Source organism: Pseudorca crassidens, chromosome 17 (assembly GCF_039906515.1).
Source record: "Pseudorca crassidens isolate mPseCra1 chromosome 17, mPseCra1.hap1, whole genome shotgun sequence".
NCBI lineage: Eukaryota > Metazoa > Chordata > Mammalia > Artiodactyla > Delphinidae > Pseudorca > Pseudorca crassidens.
The window spans coordinates 33,930,925-33,958,636 of NC_090312.1; the positions used below are offsets into that span (position 1 = coordinate 33,930,925).

The window sequence follows — 27,712 nt, forward strand, 5'->3', positions numbered from 1 at the left end:
TTCCTTTTATGCAATGCTTCTAAAATAACACGGTTGTAACAATGACATATAAAAGATAAAAGCTCAAAGAAAAACCTTTCATTTACAGAAAGTTTTTAAAAGACTATCGAGTTTCTAAGTAGATATAAAGGACACATGCCTATTCTTCAGTGACTTATTCCCTTTAAATGGGAATATAAAATGGATATGTACAATATTTACAAGCTCATCACTAAAAGTGGAGTCAGAAAAATATTAAAACAAAGTAACTTAGGGAAACATTGCAACCATAAGTCAGCCACAGACCCTGAAGTAAAATAAAATATGTTTGTCAACAAGAATTAATGTGTTCCTATAGAAAGAAAGAATTCTGAGCCATTCCTCACTTTGAAAAAAGTTAAAGGCTATATCTTATTTTAGCACTCTATCAAAATATTAGTCAAAGGCTGTAAATTAATTTTAAAATATTGAGAGAATTACAAAAGTAATCCTCCAAACAAGAAAACTGCTAAATTATGTTAGAACACAAATTTTAAAAAGAATCAAAATAAGGGAGTGCTGACAGCAAAGGAAACCATAAACAAGACCAAAAGACAACCCTCAGAATGGGAGAAAATATTTGCAAATGAAGCAACCGACAAAGGATTAATCTCCAAAATTTACAAGCAGCTCATGCAGCTCAATAACAAGAAAACAAACAACCCAATCCAAAAATGGGCAGAAGACCTAAATAGACATTTCTCCAAAGAAGATATACAGACTGCCAACAAACACATGAAAGAATGCTCAACATCATTAATCATTAGAGAAATGCAAATCAAAACTACAATGAGATATCATCTCACACCAGTCAGAATGGCCATCATCAAAAAATCTAGAAACAATAAATGCTGGAGAGGGTGTGGAGAAAAGGGAACACTCTTGCACTGCTGGTGGGAATGTGAATTGGTTCAGCCACTATGGAGAACAGTATGGAGGTTCCTTAAAAAACTACAAATAGAACTACCATATGACCCAGCAATCCCACTACTGGGCATATACCCTGAGAAAACCGAAATTCAAAAAGAGTCATGTACCAAAATGTTCATTGCAGCTCTATTTACAATAGCCCGGAGATGGAAACAACCTAAGTGCCCATCATCGGATGAATGGATAAAGAAGATGTGGCACATATATACAATGGAATATTACTCAGCCATAAAAAGAAACGAAATTGAGCTATTTGTAATGAGGTGGATAGACCTAGAGTCTGTCATACACAGTGAAGTAAGTCAGAAAGAAAAAGACAAATACCGTATGCTAACACATATATATGGAATTTAAGAAAAAAAAATGTCATGAAGAACCTAGGGGTAAGGCAGGAATAAAGACGCAGACCTCCTAGAGAACGGACTTGAGGTTATGGGGAGGGGGAAGGGTGAGCTGTGACAGGGCGAGAGAGAGTCATGGACATATACACACTAACAAATGTAGTAAGGTAGATAGCTAGTGGGAAGCAGCCGCATGGCACAGGGATATTGGCTCGGTGCTTTGTGACAGCCTGGAGGGGTGGGATAGGGAGGGTGGGAGGGAGGGAGACGCAAGAGGGAAGAGATATGGGAACATATGTATATGTATAACTGATTCACTTTGTTATAAAGCAGAAACTAACACACCATTGTAAAGCAATTGTACCCCAATAAAGATGTTAAAAAAAAAAATAAATTGTATGGGGAACTTCCAGGAAACATAATTTTAGGAGTGGTAAATACAATGACAAAATAATCTTCAGTATTTTACTATCTCTTTATTTCCAATCACCCTGAATAATGGGAAGGAGTGATAGAAAGCCAGAAAAACTGAATTTCTTTCCAGTATTTACACAAAAGTTGTAACATTTGATTTTGGAAAAATGGCATTCTACTTTAGCTTTTCTGTGTGAAACAGATTTGATGCATTGTTTCACTGCCTAGGAAATTGATTTCCGTAAAAACCTGGTGCCCTTCCTTAGTGCTCCTCAAAATTGTTTCTATAAATCCACTCTCAACATACGTGCTCGATGCAATGAAGGTGTGTTTTCTGTTCTCTATTCCCCACTTTACCTCTCACTACTCGAGATCAAGGACTGTACCTTATTTACCATTACATCCTTTGATACTAAAAATTAATGAATAAAAGAGGAGGGAAATCCCATGTTAGATCCTGGAACTAAAGATTTTCAACTAGAACTGTGAGATAGCACACGCCCAGAGAGTGCTGGCCACACATTAGATTTCGTGGGTACAAAATCATCATTCCTGGCTGCCTGTACAAATCTTTCCTGCTAACTCGTGGTTCTGAGGGTGGTTTACTCCTCTGGATATATTCTCTGTTCATAGGCATACACAAATGTGGAAGTATTTCCCCCTTCATAATTTCAGAGATTGTATTATAACAATATTCAATCTGTAATCTTCCAAGATTTATAAAGAAACTTGTTTACAATAAAAAATAAGTAAAGCTAAAAAAAAAAAAAAAAAAAAATAAGGGAGTGCTGACACTGAAAGGCTAATATACAGTCCAGGTGTCATAAACGTGAGCTCATACTAATTTTCTCACCAAATACATTAATGGCACTTTCATAGTTATGCCCTAGAATAATAACAAGTAGCAGCACAATTCAAGCATGGAAAAGAAATAAATGGAATAATTTTTTTAAAGTCATCAACAGCCTTGTGCATGAAAATTTAAATAACAATTTGCATTATATGTATATTATATATTTGAGAAAATATCAGTCCATGAACTGACATAAATATATTAGGAAGGTCAGCTCACATAACATACAAATTATCTTTGTTGTCAGGCATTAGTAACGTCATGATTTTGTAAGTGAGCTAAGGGCCCAGGTAAAATCTCACCAAAAGCAAAAATACCCAAAGGTAGAATAGAAGGATATAGGAATCATAATGTTGCCTTGTGACTTCCTAGAAGTTTCCTCAAAGGATGATATTTGTGGACAAATATTTTCTCAACCTCTACATCATTAGAGCAAACCAAAATTGTCTCCAGTTGGCAGAAATGGGGTTAAATATAAAGGAAAATACTATATCCAAAAGGGTATCTTGCTTATGTCTTGCTGCATGCAAAGAATGAACATAAAATTAAGTTTCATGATGGTAAAATCCATGGCTATCTGTTCACTGTTGTATTCTCAGCTACTAGGATTATGGGGATAGATCTTAAAATACACTACTTGAATTGATAATTGTAGCTTAATTTGGTAAAAATATTTTGGAGAAAAATTTTGGTAAAAGATTTCAAGAATCTTAAAACTTTTTTTTCTTTCATATTGTTACATCTGGAAAAGTTATTCTGACAAAGGAATTTTGACCTAACAAAATATGCAAGATTTATATTCAAGGATTTCCATGGCATCATTATTTAAAATACTATAAATTAGAAACAAGCAAGATATCCTATAATAGCAAATTAAGTTAAAATGGAGTATTAAATAGCTATTAAAATCATTTTAGGAGGAATTTTTAAAGAAAAATGTTTAAAGGAAAAGTACACAATATATTACTAGTGAAAAAGCAAGTTTCAAAATAGTATACACAGATTTATTACAGTTTTGTTTCAAACTTTATATGTATGTGAATGATTATGTTTTAGTGGCAAGATTACAGGTGATTTTTATTTTTTATTTATTTATCTGTGCTTTCTAGATTTACCAAAACCCATATGTATTATATTTATAAACATTATCTTGCTGGAACATACTCCTTCTGAGTCATAAAAATTGATAAAATGGTACTCATTTTAAATTACAGTTATATGGATTTTAAACCAACATCACTTATAAATACAAATACCATATACTTTTAAGTTTATATTTCCCCCCAATATTTAACAGTCTTACCTTTCTACCATATTCACTTTGAACCATGAGGAAAAGTAGTTGAATCTGAAATCTGTCTAAATGCCTGCACTATCCTCCTCAATCTCCCCTCCTAGTCCAATTTCTAATACAGCCTTGGGATTTCAAAAGAAGCAACAAAGTGGTACTTACTTATTATGGAAGTCTAACTTCTGCTCCCTCATCCACCAACTGAAGCCAACTACATACACACACACACACACACACACACACACACACACACACACATTTATTTATATACTGGCATCATCAGCCACTCAGAGCATTATTTACAGGCGGAATATTTAAAGGGAGCCACAATTAAAAATAAAAAAGCTAACATTTATTAGCACTTTCTAAAATGGTGGAAGAAAATACACATATATTCGTAACCATAAATGACAACATCTGCACTGTCAATATATGTAAGAGAATAAATAAAAAGATGCTACTTATTGTGGAAAATGGAAAAAACACCACTGTCCTCAAATGAAAAAGCTCACTCTGTTTATGAAAGAGAAAGGAAAAGAAAATAATAAAGGGAAGAAATTCATTTTAGTAAGACATTTACAATCTACTAATAGTACCTCATCTTCTTTCTTACATAGCTCTTCTGTTATTACCACTTTTGTGATCAAAGTAGTCCCAGAACAGATGTGTCTAATGACTTTTACTATGTTAATTCAGCTTATACTTCCTGTATCTCCATTTAATTAATGAAAATTCTTCAGAAAAATCAAACGCTTCTCCTTCCTCCAGAAAATAAAAGGAGAAACTTTGTACCTGATTTAACAAAAAGCTAGAAATTACTCTTAAAATATAAGCCCAAGAATAGTTTAGTTTTTAACTATAACATTAACAATTATCCAAAATTCAATGTCTGAATTTTGAGAATCTAAGTAGTTTTTAATACTTATAAAATTTTAAGTTTAGTAACTCAACAGAATTAGTGTCAATATTAACCTGTTTGTTTCTAAAATATAGCTGGATAAATTTTAATATTTTAAATTTTAGAAATTAATAAAATGTGAGAGCCTGAATTTGCAAAGCTCTTCTAATATGGGTATATGATGGTAAACTGAATTTTAAACTTTTATTATAAAATGTTCAAATTAGGGATCACTTACTATGAAATCTACCTGATATACTCAGTAATCTATTATATATTTCCCTATTTACTTAGTTGAGCAAAAATCATGACTTTGAATTTTGGAATAATATTACTAAGGTGAAAAACGTTTTAGATAGCATCACAAATTCTAATTCTCATTAAATTCCAGAAAATCTAACTCTAATAAAGAAAGCACTCTGCTAGATAATTATAATTAAATTTAGATTAATTAAAATTACTAAGAATGAGAAAGTTGATGGTTAAAAGCACAATTATATTCTAAACAGAACTTGGTTTACAAAAAAAATACCATCATATAGTTAAAACACTACTTGATATTCCAAAAAGAGAAATTAATCTAGTGATTACATACTGAAAGTTGTCCAGATAAGAACTGTGGAACATCCCTCAACATGCCAGGACTCATGGGAGACGTAACGGAAATAGAAGGACGATCCATTTTTTGAGATTCAAATGAGCTAGAACCTGAAATGGTAATTATACATAAAGAATAATAACAATGGCTCTTCATTAGTATTTAATAATCTTTACCATGTATCTTTTATTTTTAATGCACACAAAATGCCATTATATACATCATTTTCTTAGCCACAATGTTTCAGATATACTTAGAGAGGTTTCTTAAAGCATAAGTGCAGCTTAGGGATTCTCTCAAGACCAAGGGTAAACCATTTTCTGTGCCAATTATAGTAGAGACAGACCTCAGAACTTAGTTACTACGTCTGTTGTGTGTACTAAACTCATATCTTACAATAACACACCCGGAAAAATTTAAAATAGAAACTTAGGGAGGAAAAACCAAAACCTAAATCAATAAAGCAACTCAAAGATGGTCTAAACTTGTAATGTTAAAACCATAAATACTAGAATGCTAACTGTGAAAAGTTTTCAGGAAGTGATTTTTAACCATATCTGGAAGAATATAATAAATTAGATGGGCAAAAAGGAAGTGAGGGGCTATGAAAAAAAGATACAGAAGAGCAGAAAAAGCAGAACTTCAATACCCAGAAGTTATATGTACAAATTTATTTGTATGGAGGGGAAGGAACAAATTGGAAAGTGAACAAAAATGGGGCAAATGAGATACTGACAGAATTAAATGCCTGGAATTCTGGGCTACAAATTTTGGCACTAATAAAATATCCATGCTAAACTTTTATGAGTAAGGTAATAAAAACTGCATTTGAGGAAGATGTCTTCACCATCTTTTTAAAGTGTAGACTGAATTGAGTGAGATGGAAAACAGTTAAGAACAAGTGGAATTCAATAAAATAATAACAGGAATGACTAGAAAATGGAATGGAAAGAAAGAATTGAGGCAATATTTCAAAATTAGAAAATAAGGACTCAGAAACTAATTAGATATGAGAGATAAACGAAAAAGGCGGGGAAACATGAAGATTTCAAGTCCTGTAGCCAGATATGGAGACAAGAAAGTCCCCTATGTTTCTGTCTTGTCCTCTGCACAGGACAGTGCTGATATTCCCTGGGCTGTAGAACACTGGAGAAGTCCTGTGTGTTAGGGAATGGCTGGAGAAGTTAATTTGGAACCTGTCACAGTGACCCTGTGACACCTCAGAGACGTCCGAGGGGAAATGCAAAGCAGGTAACAGGATATGTGGATGGGACCAAATGTTGAGTAGATAATTAGTGTTAGAAATTAAACTGTAAAGTGTCTCCCTAATTGGAGGTCCAAATGGATAAAATTCACTTCTAGAGAGAGTATAGTATTAAATGAAAGGGGAAACTGCAAGCCTTGGGATCAGAAGTAATGGTGAAACCTTAAATAGTATTTAGAACTGGAAAGAATGCTGCCTTTATACCAAGAAATAAGCCAAGTTTTCTATATGCTAAGCTTCAAGTAACAGGAAGACACTTAGAACATATTCTTTAAACATCCAGAGATGAAGGAACAATGATAGATAATTTTAATAATGTAAACTTAGGAGTCATATGGCAATTAAAACCATATGAAGAGAAAAATCTACTGAGGAACTAAAAAGAGAAGGTTAAGAATTGGGCCTTGGAGAAAGCTATTCTTCAACTTTTAAAGCATAAATAATTGAATCTAAATTGAAAAAGGACCCCTGTCCTTACAGGAAAAATTTTGGAAATGTAGCCTAGAGGCTTTTCAAATAGCTATAGTAAGATAAAGGATTCCACACTGCTCACACAATATCTGAGTGATATAATGTAAGTGAATGAAAATTTTACCTACTTCATAGATTGCTGTGAAAACTAAGTGGGATAGTGTAGGTACAACATCTAGCACAGTTCCAGGCGCTTATGATGATGATATTATTATACATAATAATTATTATCATTATGTTAGTACTTATAGTTTTATGTGATCATGATATTATTTTGGATAAAATGATTTAGCAACTAGCCAAAAGTACTAAATCAAATAGGTCATACAATCATATTTTAAAGTTTAGAGCTATGCCATTCTAAAAGGATTTCACCTCTCTGGTAAAGATTTTTTTTAAATGTATACTCATAATTGTAATACAATGTAAAAAAAAATAACATCTATTTTAACAGTACATTCTCAATTGTTGTGTGTATAGACAATCCAACCACTTCTCACCACCTTCACTGCACCCACCATGGTCTAAATTACCATAATCTCACCAAATACTGAAATAGTCGTCTCACTGGTCTCTCTGCTTTCGCTCCATTTAATCTATTTTCAACATAGTAGCCTGATTTTAAAACGTAAGTTTCTCCTCAAAAACATCCTATGTAGCTCTTGATTTCCCTTAGAGTAAAAGTCAAAGTCTTTACAGTGCCTTATAAAACCTATGCAGTTTGGCTTCCCATTACTTCCCTGTCCTCCTTCCTGCCATTCTTCCCCTTGCTCACTCTTGCAGCCACAACAGCCTTTTTGCTTTTTCTTAAATGCAACGTAGGCTTTCCTGCCTTAGAGACATTGAACCTCTGGTCCCTGTTCCTGGAGAGCTTTTCCCTCAGACTGCCACTCTTTCAAATCTTGCTCCAATCCTTCCTTCTCAATGTCTATCCTGATCAATGTATTTCAAAGTGTGACCCTCCTCCTTCTTCTTTCACAACATGACTTACTCTCAATCAACCAACAAACTTAATTCATCAGAAAAAATTTGCTTAGTATCTGAAATAGTACTCAAACACAAGTAATAAAAAGTGTCTAAATACTTAATGTTATTTTAACTTATATTTAACTTATATTGCTCCATTACCACTCTGTTAAATCAGAACTATTACCCCATTTTCTCAAAATATAAATTAGAATATATGTAATTATTCACTAGATTGTCCCAAGCATTCCCTTCATTTACTGAGGATTAGTTTACAAAGTAGTAAATTTTAAAATTAGGTGAAATTTGGGGAGGGAGTGAAATATTGGGGAGTGATGATATGTTCATTATTTTTTATTATGATAATGGACTCACATGTATATCAAAGCTTACCTAACTGTGCACTTTAAATACATTCAGTTTATAGTAGTATATCTTGATAAGGCTATCTAAAAATACATAGTAGTTAAGACAGTGTGGTTTAAAAAAAAATCTTAAAATATTATAGACTTTTATACTTTTTTCCACAATAACATGAAATAATACTAAATTTTCCATCTTTATATGACTGCATACTTGATAACAACACTATTATATTTCTTACTTTGTATTAATAGATTAAAGACTTCATTTGACCCCTGATAATGAACGACTTTATTAATAACATTTTCTTCTAAAATAAATGAAACTTACTGGACTCCAGTTGTGCGTGTGTGCTATCAGGTATTCTAGGTATATCTCTGAAATGACAGAAAAAGAAGAAAACAAGAAATTGTTTCAACAAATAGTAGCAACTGCTATTTTGATCATTATCAAACTATATTATAATAGGACAATGTAAAATGGACAAAATTGTGTATTGTAGCGGCACTACATAAATAAGGAAAAAAATAAGTCATAGTACTTTTTGCTAATAAAAGTGTTCTGGGCTAACCCTACTACTTAAAAGGAATTAAAACTCATAAGCATTTAGAGCAGATTTGTAAAAATATATACTTTATTTCCTATGTGCTTCACTACACAATTATCCATTCTAAAAAATTTCTATATTCAACAGGGTAAGTTTTATAGATATATTTTAATTATATTCTACTCTTTTACCTGCTGTTGTTCAAATCAGAACATTGAAATTCAAATAAAATATCACCAAAAGTTAAAATATTCAGATTGTCACTGAAATTTTTTAAACATAATAATTCTACTGAGAAAAATGCAAACATGTTTCTTATTGGACTTAACATAATTACCTTGTAACTGTATTTACACCAAAAGTATGTACATTTTTGTTTGAGATTTGCCAGGAGGGGCATATATTAATGGTTAAGCTCATTCAGAAAACTGCATCAAAAATATTTAAGACATTAAACAAAAATATGATTAGAGCATCCTTTAACACTAAGAAATATATTTGATTAATACCCTAAGCTGATACAGTACAGTTTTACCACATTACAAAAGTATGAAAAGACAAAATAAAAAATAGATATAATTTCATGTGACAGATTCATTACTTTTGAAAGGAACATACTACAAAGGATTATATTTATCTGCAACTTAAAAAGTCAAAGAGTAATTGACATTTGCTTTTTTTTTTTTTTTTTTTTTGCGGTATGCGGGCCTCTCACTGTTGTGGCCTCTCCCGTTGCGGAGCACAGGCTCCAGACGCGCAGGCTCAGCGGCCATGGCTCACGGGCCCAGCCGCTCCGCGGCATGTGGGATCTTCCCGGACTGGGGCACGAACCCGTGTCCCCTGCATTGGCAGGCGGACTCTCAACCACTGCGCCACCAGGGAAGCCCGACATTTGCTTATTTTTTATGTTACCTTAAAGATGTTGTTTTTCCTTAAACAGTTGCCACCATCTAGGAATAGAATGTCCTTAAGCCCTCTCTTTTTTATATGAAATCTCCATTTTGGAAAAAATATATAAAATTCATAGACTATAGTTGATTCTCATATTTACAATGTAGAGAACCATAGCTTATGAAACTTCTTTTGAAAGTAATTGTTACTACAGTCCCCTTCCACTAATTCTTTTATCCATTTCCTGAGCTACTAAGATAATAAAAATAATACACCTAAATATCCCTTCTTCTTTTGTATATTAACTGTATATTGTATATTAACTGTATATTCTAGCATGATCAGATAAAAAGATGTCATGATTTTTGGTGAGGTATTTTTAGTAAAGGAGAAAAAAGCATTGTCCTCAAAATAATTTAGTTTTATAAAGCAATCAGACATTATTGGATTGCACATTACAAATTATTTAATAGTAGTCAACTTTATACATGTATGAAGTATTCAAACCAACTCACCCAATAGGCCTTGAAACAACAAGCTCCACTTGTGGCTCAGGTTTGGATTCCAGGATGATGTTATATACTTCTTCAAATGTGGCTCCTTGCAATAGTCTTCCATTCCATTCTAATACTTCATCACCTACAGTGTGTGTCAGTAATGATAATCTTAGAAAAACTAATCCCATAAAATGCACTCGAAACAAAAGCCGTCTCAAACTGCAATTAATTTTGTAGAACAAAATTCCTTTACGGAGTAAGAAACATACTGAGAACAGCTCCAGTGGCATAAAATTTGATGACCAGGATGATTAGTGTATTTCACACAAAAGGACAAGGAAGGGTCAGAGGAAAAGATTACATAAAAGTTGTATCTGTGATTTCTATAATTTTCTCAATGATGTCTTGTCCCTGAATAGTTGTTAGTTGTGTTTCTTGCAAGGGGAAGCAAGTTGGGAACAACCTATGCCTCCAACTTGGTGACATCACTCTTGTCTCTGTGATTTCTCAATAGAAATTCCAATTCTAGAAACTATTAAGATAAGTTGCCTCTTTGAAAATTTTATAACTCTTTATTCTAGGATTCTCAATATACATGCAGCTGAGCACCTTGTCTAGACTCCTTTGCAAAAAGCTTAATACTATGCATCTTACTGAATCCTCTCCAAGGCACTCAAGGATCTCTTCAATAGTATCCATTATCAAAGAGATAAGGAGTGACACATTTCAGGAAATATGTATTTATCCATGAAGTTTGTTTCCTAAATTACATTGGAAGTTCTTCAAAAGAAATAGGAAGGCTTATGGGAAACAAATTAGGTTAATCTAATCCTAGATACAGACTAGGAATATCCATCAGCAAAAAAATAAGATCAGTAAATATAAAAATATTTTTATCTAATGTGACTCAAGAACTAGTAGTTACAACTTTCCATTAATGAATAAAGATTAATATAAGTTAAATGAACTTTTTATTATCGGTGAAGTCACTTCTAAATGAGGATAACTTTTTCATAACTACTCAAGTTTAACAGTTTAAATGTAAATAATCAAAGATTGAAACCTACCTGGTCTAAGATGTCCTACAGTATCAGCTAAACTTCCTTTTTTAACTTTGGTAATAAATGCACAGAGCCGACCTGATTCAGTCATCTTTCCTCCTACAACCTGTTTAAAAGAAGAAAATGTTAAAACAAGCATATTGTTCGATGAACACAGCTGAAGATTCAAGTAAAAAATAACTAGACAATTTGCAGGTTTTGAAACTATAGTTTAATATGCTAAAAATAATTTTTAAATAATATAGTGTTACTAATAGGAACTGAGTACATGTCCCAAGTGTGGACTCTACATATTCCAAATGTTTAACAATTTAATCAATTATTTGTTGAAAATTATTCATACCTTAGAAACAACTTAACAATTTATAATTTTTGCCTTTATTACAGAATTCTTACTTTTGTCATTTCTAAAAACTTATTACAGTACTATATAATTATATTAACATTTCTAGTTATAGATGTCAAATGTCATAATATATATTTTGTTACTTTTACTATATTATCATATCTTCTAAAATTTTTATTAGTTGGTAAGATTTGGGCATATTGATAACGTGCATGATGATCATGATGATGCATTTTTCCTGACAAAGTTACAAAATATACTTAATCTCATCAGAATTAATGTAAACTTTAGATCATCTGCATCCCAATTTTTCTGCTTTTACATTTCTATTAATACATATCTTTCAGAAAAAGAAAAAACAAAAGTTAGCAATAATGCTGTGAAGTCATATGTGTAGCTATAAGACTGGCCTCTTAAAAATTAATGCTCTGATTCTCATTAACTGCCATTCAATCAATATATCAACTTTAAGCAAATAATAGTAACCAACTTCATTGACTAGAATAGTTTTCTTCCTCTTCTAAATTGACTGAACAATACAGAATTCAAAAATCATTGATTTATCTTATTCCGTATTTAGTCCCCAGGTGCAGTGAATTACACTCAGGTGCAGTTCAGTCAATATTAACTCATTATTCCTATGTTTGGTTCTGAAAATTATATATATAGATATTATGGGCTGAAATCCCTGTGTTAATTTTGTTTCGTTTTGTTTTGTTTTTGTTTTTTTGCGGTACGCGGGCCTCTCACTGTTGTGGCCTCTCCCGCTGCGGAGCACAGGCTCCGGACGCGCAGGCCCAGCGGCCATGGCTCATAGGCACAGCCTCTCCGCGGCATGTGGGATCCTCCCAGACCGGGGCACGAACCCGTGTCCCCTGCATCAGCAGGCGGACTCCCAACCACTGCGCCACCAGGGAAGCCCCCTGTGTTAATATTTTTAAAGTTTCTTGGCTTGATAAACTTTAATAATAATAATTATACTGATTATATTATTATTGAAATCTGAGAGTGCTAGGCACTGTACTAAATGTTTGAATACTGCTTTATTTAGTCTTATTAGATAATAATTCAGTAAGTATTATTATCTCCATTGTACAGATGAGGAGTCTGAGGCTGAGAGGTTTAGCTGCCTAATGTCATGTAGCTAGTAATGCTATAACTAGAAATCAAGCCAAGACTTTTCAACCTCTATACTACACTGCTCTAACAGTATACTGGGCAGATCTGGATTTAATTCTCACCTTCATCACCATCCTTAAGACCATGGGCAAGTTATGACACCTCTCTAAGCTTATTTCTTATCTGTTGTGAGTGTTAATAAAATGATAGATATAAAGTGCTCAGATGAGTGCCAACTTCATGGCAACCAGCCAATAAGTGATGCTCAATTTTATTTACAACCAAAGTTTTCAAATATATCTCACTTACTGGAATCTACACAACTACTTCTGTAGCAATGGCTTAACTCTAAAACATTTACTCTCTTCGCATTTCAGTTTTTAATTCACCTTATAGATGCACAAAAAATAAACAGAGCTTTCTTTGGTGTACTTACCAAATAATTATCTGGTATTTTACAGTAAAATATAAATCAATATTTATATTAAATCTCCTAACATATTTTTGAGTTTCCAGACTTCAAACAGTATTCTCTCTCTCTCTCACACACACACAAATACACACAAACGCACACACATTTTGCTACTCTAATACAAAATTACATTCCTATGTAATATGTAATACATATATGTATTTCCCAAGTTTGTACATTTAATAATTGAACGAAGCTATCATTTTAAAAGAATATAAGCACATATATAGACTCAAAGGACAAACTATAGGTAAAATAAGTTTGAAGAACTCAAGTATGTAACTCAAGTTCTATTTTCCAAAATTATATAAATAAGTATTATTGTAGAATAATGGCAACTTCTTAAATAATACTTGGAAAATGAAAAGGTTTTGGATAATGAGTGCAAATATTTAGGAATTCTTGAAAATAGAAAAAAACCCCACTAAATTGGTATAGTGTTATTATATCTTTTGCTTTTCTGATTAATCTGTAAATGAGTATAGAGCAACATCTCATATATTTCATCACATACCTTCAAGCCAAGCATTGTTCCTGAATCTCGAGGTACACTTCCATCTTTTAAACGCTTATTTAATAAAATGCGACCAATTAAACGATCTCCGTCTTTAGATGGCTGCCATGTCACAGGGTGCTGACATATTGCATCAATAAACACAAAATTAATGTTATTTTATGATAAATGACCCCTTAGTGTGCAATCTCTCTAAACTTCCAACTTCCAAAATGTTATGATTACACAAACCAGTTTTTATTCAAAACACTGATCAAAAGGGTTTACTAGATTATGTTTATAACCTCATTTTAATAACCTCAAGTTTTTTCAAAATCCAGTTACTGCAAATTCTAACAGTGCTCTGACACAATACTGAAGTTCTATAGTTCTACAAAATCTGAGAAAGCTTGAAAACACATGCAAACTCTAATTATCTACACACTGAAGATTAAAAATTCACAAGCAGAAAAGAGACTGCAATTCTATGCAATCAAACTCATTTAAAAATGAGCATTTAATCTTCAAACACTTTTGGAAGACTTTGAAAGACTTTATTACAGTAAAAGTTAAAAGGTCACACTATATTAAAACATGAATTTGAACCTCTGATGAGGGCTTTCTTGAAGTAGGTTTCTAGATTAAAATTATTAAAAATACACAAGCTCCAGTAACTTTCCAAATGAACGTTCATGGGAGAAACAGGCCTAATTCAAAGGTGATGATAGATTATATTTCTCACTTTTTGGAGGGTCCTTGATTCTTTCAGGTCTCTGATCTATTTAGCAAATTAATTTTATTTGATAATTCAATGGTATCCATTGTTAAACAACTTTGAAAATATTAGTAGTTTATCTCAGGGCAGAACCAAGCCTTTTATAAATCATGATACCATTCCATTATAAATCATATATCAAATAACAAAGTAAATGATTTGTGTAATCACAGTTTCACAGTTATCTGAAAGTAACATGCACATCTTCATGCAAAATTTAGCAGGCAAAAGACAAGTTCCAGTAAATCACATCTATATGGTAAAAAGATTTCAAAAGTCTCACTATAGTAAAAGCAAAATAATAAATACCAAAGCAGATGGCAATGGTTCTAATACTAATTAATACTACACTAAAATGCTATGACAATATAACAAAAGAGCAAAATGACAGTGAAAGGGAAAAAAGAAAAACAACTTTTTCTGTGCAAACAGACCCAATCATCTCCCTTTTGCCTGGGATTCAAACTGTTGATAATTTAATTTTCATCCCAAGGAAAATATATGCAAGCAATCAAATAAGCCAATCCAAAAAAATTCTTTATATTTGTGGTATATAATAACATTACAAAGTTCTTTCATGCGACCATAAACAAAACATTCCTTTGTTCCTAATTTTTATTTTCAATTACTTATTTTTGGTATGCCGTCAAAAAACAAAAACAGCAAAGCAAGCAAGAAGTATTTTGGTTGGTTAGTTTGTTTTGGTTTTGTTTTTCTTTTCTGCACCTTAAGAAATGCTACATTGACCCTTGAAATGCCCTGTCCTTTTATTATGTTCTGTTTGAATGAGTGACAGAGAGCAAACGAAGACCAAATGAGCAGGTTAAAAGGCAGGCTCCACAATCTCAGTACCTTATCACTATGGCTATGCTCCTCGTTAAGGGTTGTGCTACTACACGTATCTACCCCAGAGTCCTTAATCTGAGGCTCAGACCATTCCAAATCCTCTTCCAAAGAGTGGCCACCAAAGTACATCATTTTCTTTTGTCTCTCAGACCTGGTGTTAGAGTCCGACAAAACTGCCTGCTCACTAGTTTTTCTTTTTCCCTTTTGACTGTCCCCTACAGGTGTGGGATAAAAAAAAAAAAAAAAATACAAAAAAGAAAACATGCAAAGGTGTAAATCAAAAAGGAAAAGTGAAATGATAACGGAAATTAAAAAGTAAGGCTCCACATGTCTCACCAAAGACATTAGGGATGCCTCACTGCTATGCCAAGACGTATGGTCCAACCAGTTGTAATCCATGTCTCCTGTGAGAGTCAGACAGACAAAAGAGGGAAGTAAAGGAGACGGCAAAAGAAAGGACAGAGAAAGACATAATAAACATTTTAAACTGTGTGATCCTCTCCGGTTTTAAGAACTTTGTCTGTAGCACTCACTATATTTACCAAGAGAAAGCTAAGATTTCAAATGACTAAAATTTATAGAATACAGAATATATAGTTTATGTACTCTAGACAGACCCTACAGGACAAAAGTGCTGCAAGAAGAGAAAAGGCTAATAATAAACAGGAATAGAAACAAAAAAAATTATATATTCTGAAAAAGAAAAAGACTTTCAGCTAGGTCTGTTACTCGTGCTATTTTTTTCATGCTGGCATATAGACATGAGTTTTTTCTCCAAAGATTAAGGAACATTTAAAAAATTAAACAGTGGTTTGCTAATAAACACTACAATTAAAAGTGAAGTACTTAAAGGTTGTTTCTGGAAGGTAGTATGATATTCCTTATAATGCTGAAACCGCCTAAAAATTTTGAGTGATTAAAAAAAAAGAATTGGTTACACAAAAGATTATATGAAAAGGACAAAACAGGTTCACTCAATTTCTATTAGTAGAAATAAACTTTCCTTAAATATCTTGAATTACTTAATATTACTTTGAAACAATTTTTCAAGGTTTTTTTCAGAAATTGCATTCTCCTAAAAAATAAATTTTCTTTAAAAATAATTTTTTCAGACAATTTATGTAATTGGCAACTAAGAATGAATATCCATTTCCCAAACTTATGTGCTCCTTATTTGCCTTACCTTTGAAAAAGAATTTTTTCATCTATATGTGCACATGTCTTTTTAAGCTCTATTCATACTTTCATTTATTTAAAAATATTTAGTAAACACCTTCCATTTGCTATGCATTGTGCTAAGTCTAGCATAAGGGGTAATGAGACATGCAGCAGAATGGAGATAAATGCAATATACAAATCATCAGTGTCATACAGGAGAGTACAAAACACTGAAAGAGTACAATAACATCTAATTTAGATTTGGAGGTCAGTAAACACCTCTAAGAAAAGTGATGTTTAAGATGAGAACTGAAATATGTGACTTAAAGGACAGGTAAAGATAAAGGCAGATGAAAAGCATAGGAAAGAGCATTCCAGGAAGAAGTAACAAGATGGTACTGTAAAAAGACTGATGGAACACCAGTGTGTCTGAACCAAAAAGACTGAGGGAGAATATGGTGCTAAATGAGACTGGGGAGGCAACATAGACCAGTTTAGAGAGGGCTTCTTATACCATCTTAAACATTATGAATTTCATTCACTGAAGGATTTTAAGCAAGATACATGAACTGATTTACATTTTTTAAAGATGAATCTAAATACTAAAGAGAGGTTGGGTTGGAAGACACCATGAGTTAAAAGACAGTTGCGGGACTTCCCTGGTGGTGCAGTGGTTAAGAATCCACCTGCGAATGCAGGGGACATGGGTTCAAGCCCTGGTCTGGGAAGATCCCACGTGTCGCGAGGCAACTAAGCCCATGCGCCACAACTACTGAGACCACGCACCTAGAGCCCGTGCTCCGCGACAAGAGAAGCCACCGCAATGAGAAGCCCACGCACCGCAATGAAGAGTAGCCCCCGCTTGCTGCAACTAGAGAAAGCCCACAAACAGCAACAAAGACCCAATGCAGCCAAAAATAAATAAGTAGATCTATTTTTAAAAAAAAGTTGCAATAACTCATGCAACAGGTGATTATGGCTTGAACATAGGTGATGGTAATAGACATGGTAAGAAAGGGAACTGAGAGATGTTTTGGAGGTAGAAATAAGAGTGTTAAGAAGGACAAACAAAGAGTAAGGTAAGATATGAAGAGGACCCAGATTGAATTCTAACAGAGTTTGATTTGAGATGAGAGAGAGAGACTGAGAGCATGTAGAGATAGAAAAGAAGAAAGGAGGGAGGAAGATGGAGGTCTCCAGACCAAAGAGAAAGAGAATTTCTTAAACAGGAGGGGAAATCAACTACAGAATGATTTCTACACATCACCTAAGATAAGGAACTGAAAATTATGCATTTGATTTGGCAACATTAATATCAGGAAGGATGTTAGAAAAAGCACTCTGGGTAGAATGATGAAATTAAAATCAGACTGAAGTAACTGAAGAGTCAAAGGAAAATGAGGAAGTAGGAAAATTCTGTGTAGATGAATGGTTCACAAAATCCCTAAAATAGCATAATCAATAGCACCTGGGAACTTGTTAGAAATGCAGATTCTTGGGTACCACCTAGACTTAATCAGGAATTCTGTAGGTGATGCCTAGAAATTTGGTTTAACAAGCCCACCAGGTGATTGATCTCACTGTTTGAGAAGAACAGGAGACAATTCTTTTTTTTTTTTAAGTTTATTGAGATATAATTCACATACCATAAAACTCACCCATTTAAAGTGTACAATTCAATAGTTTTTAGTATATTCACAGAAGTTTATTTGTGTAGGATGATGAAGCTGTGCTATTAACATATGCAAAGTTCAATTTGTAGGGAAAAAAAATACATTCTTCAACCTGTTAACTAGAGAAGTGCTTCCCAATCCTTTTCACTGCACAAATGACAATTAAGATTTTATGGCTACCCAAAACCCTGAGCATATCTGTATTTCAGAAAACCTGTAACTCTTTCGAAATACACCACTGTTCCACAACAAAGTATTGATAAATCTCTGAATTGGATTAAATATAATATGGAGACTATAAATAAAAATTTTTGGCTGGTTTATGTGAAGATGTGAGACTTCAGCTTGCAATCTCTCTTCTCCCGTATGCCTACAAACTACCAAAATTGCGGAAATGTAGTTTTTCCCTCTGTACATAAATAAGAAGTCAGCTGTCTGACCATTTGAAGCTAAAGCAAAAATATCAAACAAACAAAAAAAGTCACATAAGGTAAGCCCTCAGTAAACATTTCTTACATGAGTAAATATTAGTGTTACTGTAAGAATTAAATAAGGTAATCAGAACATATATAATACATATAGAAAATATATAGAAAGTAGTCCTGAACTATCAGGACTGCTAATATTTAGATAATAATACTTATCACTTAGTATTCTTATTTTACATAGCTTCAAAGGGCAGAACTAAGATGTTTTTCCTTTAGTAGCAGTCAAGAATGTACTGCTGAACTTTCCAGTTCTAGAACAAGAAATGGAAGACAAAAAGAACAAAATGGAAATTTTAGAACTTTTTGAAAAATGACTGAAATTTTAAAAGCAAATGGATGGGTTCAAGAACAGAATGGAAAGGACAGAGGAACAACAATGTACTTGAAAATAGAGCAGAAATAACCCAATCTGAAAAACAGAGACAATAGATAAATAATAAAATAAACAGAGCCTCAGGGACTTTGGTGATTATAATATATAATTAAAATAATAGAAGATTCATGTCATTGTAGTTCCAGCAGAGGAGAAAGATGGGGTCAGAAAAAGTATTTGAAGAAATAATGACTGAAAATTTCCCAGATTTGCAAAACATGTAAGCCTACTGATTCAAGAAACTACATAAGCCCCCAAACAAGAATTACACAAAGAAATCTGTGCCAAGACACATCATAATCAACCTAAAAACTAAAGACAAACTGTTTTGAAAGAGGCAAGAAAGAAACAACAACTGATCTAAAGGGGAAAGACAATTCCAATGACAGTGATAAAATTTCTCATCAGAAACCTTGGAGGCCAGAAAGAAATGGCACAATATTTTTCAATTGCTGAAATAAAAGAAATGTCAACCCTGAATTGAAACAGAAAAAGAAGGAACCTGAAAATATCAAGAAGGAATAAAGAACATGGTAAGTAAAAATATGGGTGAATACAATAGGCTTTCCTCCTCCTCTTCAGTTTTCTAAATTATGTTGATGTTTGAAGCAAAAAGTATACATTGTCTGATATGCCTTTCAACATACATAGAAGAAATATTTAAGATAATTACCTTATAAACAGGGAAAGATAAAAGAACTTAAAGTATGTAAATTTCTACATCTGTCTAACTAGTAAAATATCAACACCAGCAGGATGTGATAAGTTATACATATGTATACACAGTACTTAGAGCAACCACTAGAAAAAAATCTTTGCAAAGAAATACACTCAAAAACACTACAGATGAATCAAAATGCAATTGTTTTAAAAAAGTTCAAATAACCTATAGAAAGGCAAGAAAAAGAAAGCAAAAATAAAAAACGGAACAGAAAACAAAAAAGAAAATGGCAAACAAGAAAAATGCAGACCAACTCCCTCATAAATACAGACACATAAATCCTTAACAGAATATTAGCAAATATAATTCAGCAATATATAAAAAGAATTATACACTCTGACCAAATGGGGTTTATTGCTAGAATGCAAGGCTGGTTGAATATTAAAAATCAATGTAGGGCTTCCCTGGTGGTGCAGTGGTTGAGAGTCCGCCTGCCAATGCAGCGGACACGGGTTCGTGCCCCGATCCGGGAAGATCCCACACGCCGCAGAGCGGCTGGGCCCGTGAGCCATGGCCGCTGAGCCTGCGCATTCGGAGCCTGTACTCCGCAATGGGAGAGGCCACAACAGTGAGAGGCCCGCATACCGCAAAAAAAAAAAAAAAAAAAAAAAAAAATCAATGTAAGCTATCACATTCACAAGTTACAAAAGAGAAAATATCATGATCCTATTCATTGATGCAGAAAAAATTCATGATTTAAAATAAAAAATACAACTCATAGAAAGCAAGGAATGAGGAGAACTTGCTAAAATAAATAAAGGACATCAACCAAAAACCTAGTTAAGATCATACTTAAGACAAAAGGCAAAATGCTTTATGTGATGAGAATTCTCACGAAAAAGGATATCTTTATTTGTAACAGCCAAAAAGTGGAAACAAACAAAATGTCCTTTAATAGGCAAATGGCTAAACAAACTGTGTTATATCCATACCATGGAATAATACTCACTAATAAAAAGGAAAAAACTATTGATACGTACAACATAGATGCACCTCAAGGGTAATATGCTGAATGAAAAAGAAAATAACAAAATATCACATACCACATGATTTCATTTATATAGTATAAATAATAAAATTATAGAAATAGAGAATAAATTAGTGGTTAGCAGAGGTTAGGGACAGGGTGGGGAGGGACGAAGGTGTTACTAAATATAAAGTGGCAGCATAAGGAAGATCTCTGTGATGGTATAGCTCTGTATCTTTGTAACAGTGGTACTTATATGAATCCATATATGTGATGTCACAAACCTAAACAAACACATTGTTCCAATGTCAATTTCCTGGTTTTGATATTGTTCTATAGTTAAACAAGATATAACCATTGGGGGAAACTAGGTAAAGGGCACATGGGATCTCTATGTACTATCTTTGCAATTTCCTGCAAATTTATAATTATTCTGAAATTAAAAGTTAAAAATAATGTGTTGCTGCCTTCATAGGTATTGATAATCCCATCACTGGAAGTGTTCAAAGAAAAGCTGGAGTACCACTTGTTAGCATGATATAGTGAACAATCAGTGTAATAAAGTTACATTAAAAGATCACTAAATCCTACCGATCTCTGATATTCAGTGATTCTATTAGTTTGAATTAAACACATTTAAATATAAAACCTGGTTAAAAATAATGAAAAGATTCACATCTTAGGCTAAGATTTTCTCCTTCACTTATCTCTACTGCAAAATATAAACTAACCCAATAGTACGTGTGTCTGTGTCATATTGTGTTTGATGCACAGAGGAAAAAAAGTTCAGATATTCTATTTATAACATTTTCCCTACAGTCATTAAATGAATGCAAGAATTTATAAACTGTTTTATGTCACAGTTTTTCATTTGTTTAGGTTAATAAATGTTTTCAATTAAATCACATAGTATACAAAGGTATTCTTCAACATCTTTATTTTTAACTTAATCATGTTTATAAAGTCACAGCATGTTGCAACAGAAAGAGTTTTATAGCTGAAGCCACAAAACCTATGTTAAAGTATTGGCTCCACTCCTTACTAATTTTATGACTTGGGCAAATCACATAATACATTAGGCCTCATTTACATAAAAAGAGATTAATCGTGATATCACAGATTGTTGAGAGGCTTAAGTAAGATAATGGTCATGAAAGTGTTTGGCAAATTATAGAGTCATGCCAATGTTGATGGTATCATGACCATCTTCATCATTATTAAAGTAAAATAATCATAATTTCATTCTAAATAGATAGGGAAAATTTATCTATGGCCCTTTTATTTTTCCTCTCATTTTTCTTCTTGGTATTTTACTTTCTTCCTCAGCTTGTCAGGCTATTTGTGTTGGCATTTTCCAACAGGAAACACTGCTTCTGCAAAATGTTAATAGGCTTGAGTGATATAAAGGTCCTCTAGTCAAATAAGCTTAGAAAACTCTGGATTAAATGCAATTAAATAGATTTCTTGAGTGCAGAATTTTTCCTATAGTAATGACAATATGCTTCTGTACAAGAATTATGTAATCTACAGTTTCCACAAACTTATTTGGAACACTAACCTTTCCCATAGGACAAGTGTTCCAAGAACTATATTTTGATACATAATGCTGAAACCTTCCTGGAGGGTCATTTTCCCTAAGAAAGCCATTAAAACTGATCATAAGGCTTAAGTCCTTCAAGGAAAATATTCAGTATTAAGGGAGACTAATAGCCCAAGTTAAAAAAAAAAAAGTTATACATTGGGAATATTATCAAAGGCAATGGTTTTCAAACTATGTTCCATGGAGTTGCTTCAGAGACAACTATTGGGGTGAGTGTGGAGAACTGAGTCTAAAATGATGCCCATAATCCCCACCTCATAGTGTTTATGCCTTTGTAAAGGATCTGTGACTTGCTCCTAATCAAGGTGGTGGAATGGCATAGTGATGGAATCTCACTCTCATGATACTGTTAAAATATCCACCCTAGCTAGTGAACTTGCTCTAAGCCTCCTTTGCCTGCTTGATGAAGTAAGCAGCCCACGTGGCAAGGAAGAGCAGGCAGTCTTCAGGAACGATGGGCACCATCTAGGAACTTCAAGTTGCATCCAATCACAAAGATATGAATTCTGCCAACAATCTGATTGAACCTGAAATTAGATTCTTCCCCCATCAAGCCTCCAGAAACACAGCCCAGGCAACAACCTCATTGTAGCTTGAGATCCTAAACAGAATACTCAGTGAAGCCATGCTGAGACTCCTGAACAACAGAAATTGTAAGGTGGTAAAATGTGTTGTTTTAAGCCACTAAGTTTGTGGTAATGTGCTCTTAATGCATTGCCAGCTCTGAAAGCAGCAGATTTTAAAGATAGGGACCAAACCATAAAAGTCAGTAGATCTAAGGGGCCAGATACGCTTCAACCAACTCTCAAGTTCCAAAACAAAACCAAAGCTAGCTAAAATGCAATATTTGAAATAGGAAGGTAAATTATTCTCCATAATTAGCTTATTTTTTAAACATCTTGCTCCTTTGGTATTACCAATGTATTCTTCTTTAATAACAAGTGACTGATTAAATGATTGTATAGATTACACACATCAGAATTCATTTTAATGATTACACAGTGTGAAACTGTTTTAGGATCTGTGGGTGCAAATAGGACCTCAAGAAACTTACATTCAAGAAAGGTAGACAGACAGGTAAAATATACGACAGCACAGCTTAGTGTAACATACCTTAATATACATCCATGCTATCCTATTTCATTACAGCTAAGTTGCTATCAATTAAAATATGCACAATTATTTTATATATCACTAGAAAGGAAAAAATGCTACCATTAAACGATGCCAAGCATTTGATGGCAAAAAGAATTTATATTTTCAAAATGTTATAATGTGAAAAAAATTTGCTTCTTAGTATGAAAAAACTATGGCATTTCATGAAAAATGTTGATTATTCAGAAAGGGGAGAGATTTTTTAAAACTTAAGAAATGCTTCGAGAGAGCAGGAAAATGGCGGAAGAGTAAGACGCGGAGATCACCTTCCTCCCCACAGATACACCAGAAATACATCTACACGTGGAACAACTCCTACAGAACACCTACTGAAGGCTGGCAGAAAACCTCAGACCTCCCAAAAGGCAAAAAACTCCCCACGTACCTGGGTAGGGCAAAAGAAAAAAAAGAATAAACAGAGACAAAAGGATAGGGACGGCACCTGCACCAGTGGGAGAGAGCTGTGAAGGAGGAAAAGTTTCCACACACTAGGAAGCCCCTTCGCGGGCGGAGACTGCGGGAGGCGGAGGGGGGAGCTTCGAAGCCGCGGAGGAGTGCACAGCAACGGGTGCGGAGGGCAAAGCGGGGAGATTCCCGCACAGAGGATCGGTGCCGACCGGCACTCACCAGCCCGAGAGGCTTGTCTGCTCACCCGCCGGGGCGGGCGGGGCTGCGAGCTGAGGCTCTGAGGCTCGGGTTTCGGTTTCGGACGGAGCGCAGGGAGAGGACTGGGGTTGGCGGCTTGAACATGGCCTGAAGGGGTTAGTGCACCACAGCTAGCCGGGAGGGAGTCCGGGGAAAAGTCTGCACCTGCCGAAGAGGCAAGAGACTTTTTCTTCCCTCTTTGTTTCCTGGTGCGTGAGGAGAAGGGTTTAAGAACGCTGCTTAAAGGAACTCCAGAGACGGGCGCGAGCCGCGGCTAAAAGCGCGAACCCCAGAGACGGGCGCGAGCCGCGGCTGAAAGCGCGAACCACAGAGACGGGCGCGAGCCGCGGCTGAAAGCGCGGACCCCAGAGACGGGCGCGAGCCGCGGCTGAGGGCGCGGACGCCAGAGACGGGCGCAAGCCGCGGCTGGAGGCGCGGACCCCAGAGGCGGGCGGGAGACGTTGGGGCTGCTGCTCCCGCCACCAAGGGGCCTGTGTGCAAGCGCAGGTCGCTCTCCACGCCCCTCTTCCGCGGAGCCTGTGCAGCCCGCCACTACCGGGTTCCCGGGATCCGGGGACGACTTCCCCGGGAGAGCGCACGGCGGACCTCGGGCTGCTGCAGGGTCACGCCGGACTTTGCCGCCGCAGGCCCGCCCCGCATTCCGTGCCCCTCCCTCCCCGCCGGCCTCAGTACGCCAGAACCCCCGAATCAGCGGCTCCTTTAACCCCGTCCTGTCTGAGCAAAAAACAGACGCCCTCCAGCGACCTACACGCAGAGGCAGGGCCAAATCCAAAGCTGAGCCCCTGTGAGCTGTGAGACCAAAGAAGAGAAAGGGAAATCTCTCCCAGCAGCCTCAGAAGCAGCGGATTAAAGCTCCACAATCAACCTGATGTGCCCTGCATCTGTGGAATACATGAATAGACAGCCAATCATCCCAAATTAAGGAGGTAGACTTTGGGAGCAAGATCTATGATTTTTTTTCCCTATTCCTCTTTTTGTGAATGTGTATGTGTATGCTTCTGTGTGAGATCTTGTCTGTATAGTCTTGCTTCCACCATTTGTCCTAGGATTCTATCCGTCCATGGTTTTTTCTTAAAATTTTTTTTCTTAATAATCAATTTTAATTTTAAGAACGTTATTATACTTTACCTTCGTCCTTTCTTTCTTTCTTTCTTTCCTTCCTTCCTTCCCTCCTTTAGACAACGAATCATCCCAAATTGAGGAGGTGGTCTCTGACAGCAAGATTTATGATTTTTCCCCCTTTACCTCTTTTAGTGAGGGTGTATGTGTACGCTTCTGTGTAAGATTTTGTCTGTATAGCTTTGCTTCCAACATTTGTCCTAAGGTTCTATCCGTCCCTTTTTTTTTTTCTAAATAAGAATTTTTTAATTCAATAACTTTATTATACTTTATTTTATTTTTACTGTATCTTCTTTCTGTTTTTCCTTCTTTCCCTCCTTCCTTCCTTCCTCCCTCCCTCCCTCCCTCCTTTCGTTCCTTCTTGCCTTCCTTCCTTCTTTGCTTCTTTCTTTCTTTCTTCCTTCCTTCCTTCCTTCCCTCCTTCCTTCTCGCCTTTCCTTCTTCCTTTCCTCATACTTCTACTAATTCCCTCTACTTTTTCTCCCTTTTATTCTGAGCCGTGTGGATGAAAGGCTCTTGGTGCTCCAGCCAGGAGTCAGGGCTCTGCCTCTGAGGTAGGAGAGCCAACTTCAGGACACTGGTCCACAAGAGACCTCCCAGCTCCACATAATATCAAACGGCGAAAATCTCCCAGAGACCTCCATCTTAACACCAGCACCCAGCTTCACTCAACGACCAGCAAGCCACAGTGCTGGACAACCTGTGCCAAACAACTAGCAAAACAGGAACACAACCCCACCCATTAGCAGAGAGGCTGCCTAAAATCATAATAAGGCCACAGACACCCCAAAACACACCACCAGACGTGAACCTGCCCACTAGAGAGACAAGATCCAGCCTCATCCACCACAACACAGGCACTAGTCCCCTCCACCAGGAAGCCTACACAACCCACTGAACCAACCTTAGCCACTGGAGACAGACATCAAAAACAGGAGGAACTACGAACCTGCAGCCTGCAAAAAGGAGACCCCAAACACAGTAAGATAAGCAAAATGAGAAAACAGAAAAACACACAGCAGATAAAGGAGCAAGATAAAAATGCACCAGACCTAACAAATGAAGAGGAAATAGGCAGTCTACCTGAAAAAGAATTCAGAATAATGATAGTAAGGTTGATCCGAAATCTTGGAGATAGAATGGACAACAAAATGGACAAAATGCAAGAATCAGTTAACAAGGACCTAGAAGAACTAAAGATGAAACAAGCAACGATGAACAACACAATAAATGAAATTAAAAATACTCTAGATGGGATCAATAGCAGAATAACTGAGGCAGAAGAACGGATAAGTGACCTGGAAGATAAAATACTGGAAATAACTACTGCAGAGCAGAATAAAGAAAAAAGAATGAAAAGAACTGAGGACAGTCTCAGAGACCTCTGGGACAACATTAAACGCACCAACATTCGAATTATAGGGGTTCCAGAAGAAGAAGAGAAAAAGAAAGGGACTGAGAAAATATTTGAAGAGATTATAGTTGAAAACTTCCCTAATATGGGAAAGGAAATAGTTAATCAAGTCCAGGAAGCACAGAGAGTCCCATACAGGATAAATACAAGGAGAAATACGCCAAGACACATATTAATCAAACTGTCAAAAATTAAATACAAAGAAAACATATTAAAAGCAGCAAGGGAAAAACAACAAATAACACATAAGGGAATCCCCATAAGGTTAACAGCTGATCTCTCAGCAGAAACCCTACAAGCCAGAAGGGAGTGGCAGGACATGCTGAAAGTGATGAAGGAGAAAAACCTGCAGCCAAGACTACTCTACCCAGCAAGGATCTCATTCAGATTTGATGGAGAAATTAAAACCTTTACAGACAAGCAAAAGCTCAGAGAGTTCAGCCCCACCAAACCAGCTTTACAACAAATGCTAAAGGATCTTCTCTAGGCAAGAAACACAAGAGAAGGAAAAGACCTATAATAACGAACCCAAAACAATTTAGAAAATGGGAATAGGAACATACATATCGATAATTACCTTAAATGTAAATGGACTAAATGCTCCCACCAAAAGACACAGATTAGCTGAATGGATACAAAAACAAGACTCATATATATGCTGTCTACAAGAGACCCACTTCAGACCTAGAGACACATACAGACTGAAAGTAAGGGGATGGAAAAAGATATTCCATGCAAATGGAAACCAAAAGAAAGCTGGAGTAGCAATTCTCATATCAGACTAAATAGACTTTAAAATAAGGACTATTAGAAGAAACAAAGAAGGACACTACATAATGATCAAGGGATCGATCCAAGAAGAAGATATAACAATTGTAAATATTTATGCACCCAACATAGGAGCACCTCAATACATAAGGCAAA

At 35.2% G+C, this 27,712-nt stretch overlaps 1 protein-coding gene across 49 annotated transcripts in view; it reads right to left on the reverse strand.

The window, feature by feature from the left end:
• RIMS2 (regulating synaptic membrane exocytosis 2) overlaps positions 1-27,712 on the reverse strand; it is a 572,125-nt gene that overhangs the window by 246,902 nt on the left and 297,511 nt on the right. For 30 of the 49 annotated variants that reach the window (XM_067711534.1, XM_067711541.1, XM_067711531.1 and 27 more), the window contains 6 exons: positions 15,461-15,669; positions 13,855-13,974; positions 11,410-11,509; positions 10,361-10,484; positions 8,738-8,784; positions 5,341-5,453 (listed from right to left, as the gene is read on the reverse strand). In XM_067711534.1, coding sequence (XP_067567635.1) covers positions 5,341-5,453; positions 8,738-8,784; positions 10,361-10,484; positions 11,410-11,509; positions 13,855-13,974; positions 15,461-15,669 — 713 coding nt within the window. Of the gene's footprint in view, positions 1-5,340; positions 5,454-8,737; positions 8,785-10,360; positions 10,485-11,409; positions 11,510-13,854; positions 13,975-15,460; positions 15,670-15,790; positions 15,859-27,712 lie in introns of all 49 variants that reach the window. The other 19 variants (XM_067711552.1, XM_067711550.1, XM_067711548.1 and 16 more) reach the window with 1 other exon arrangement.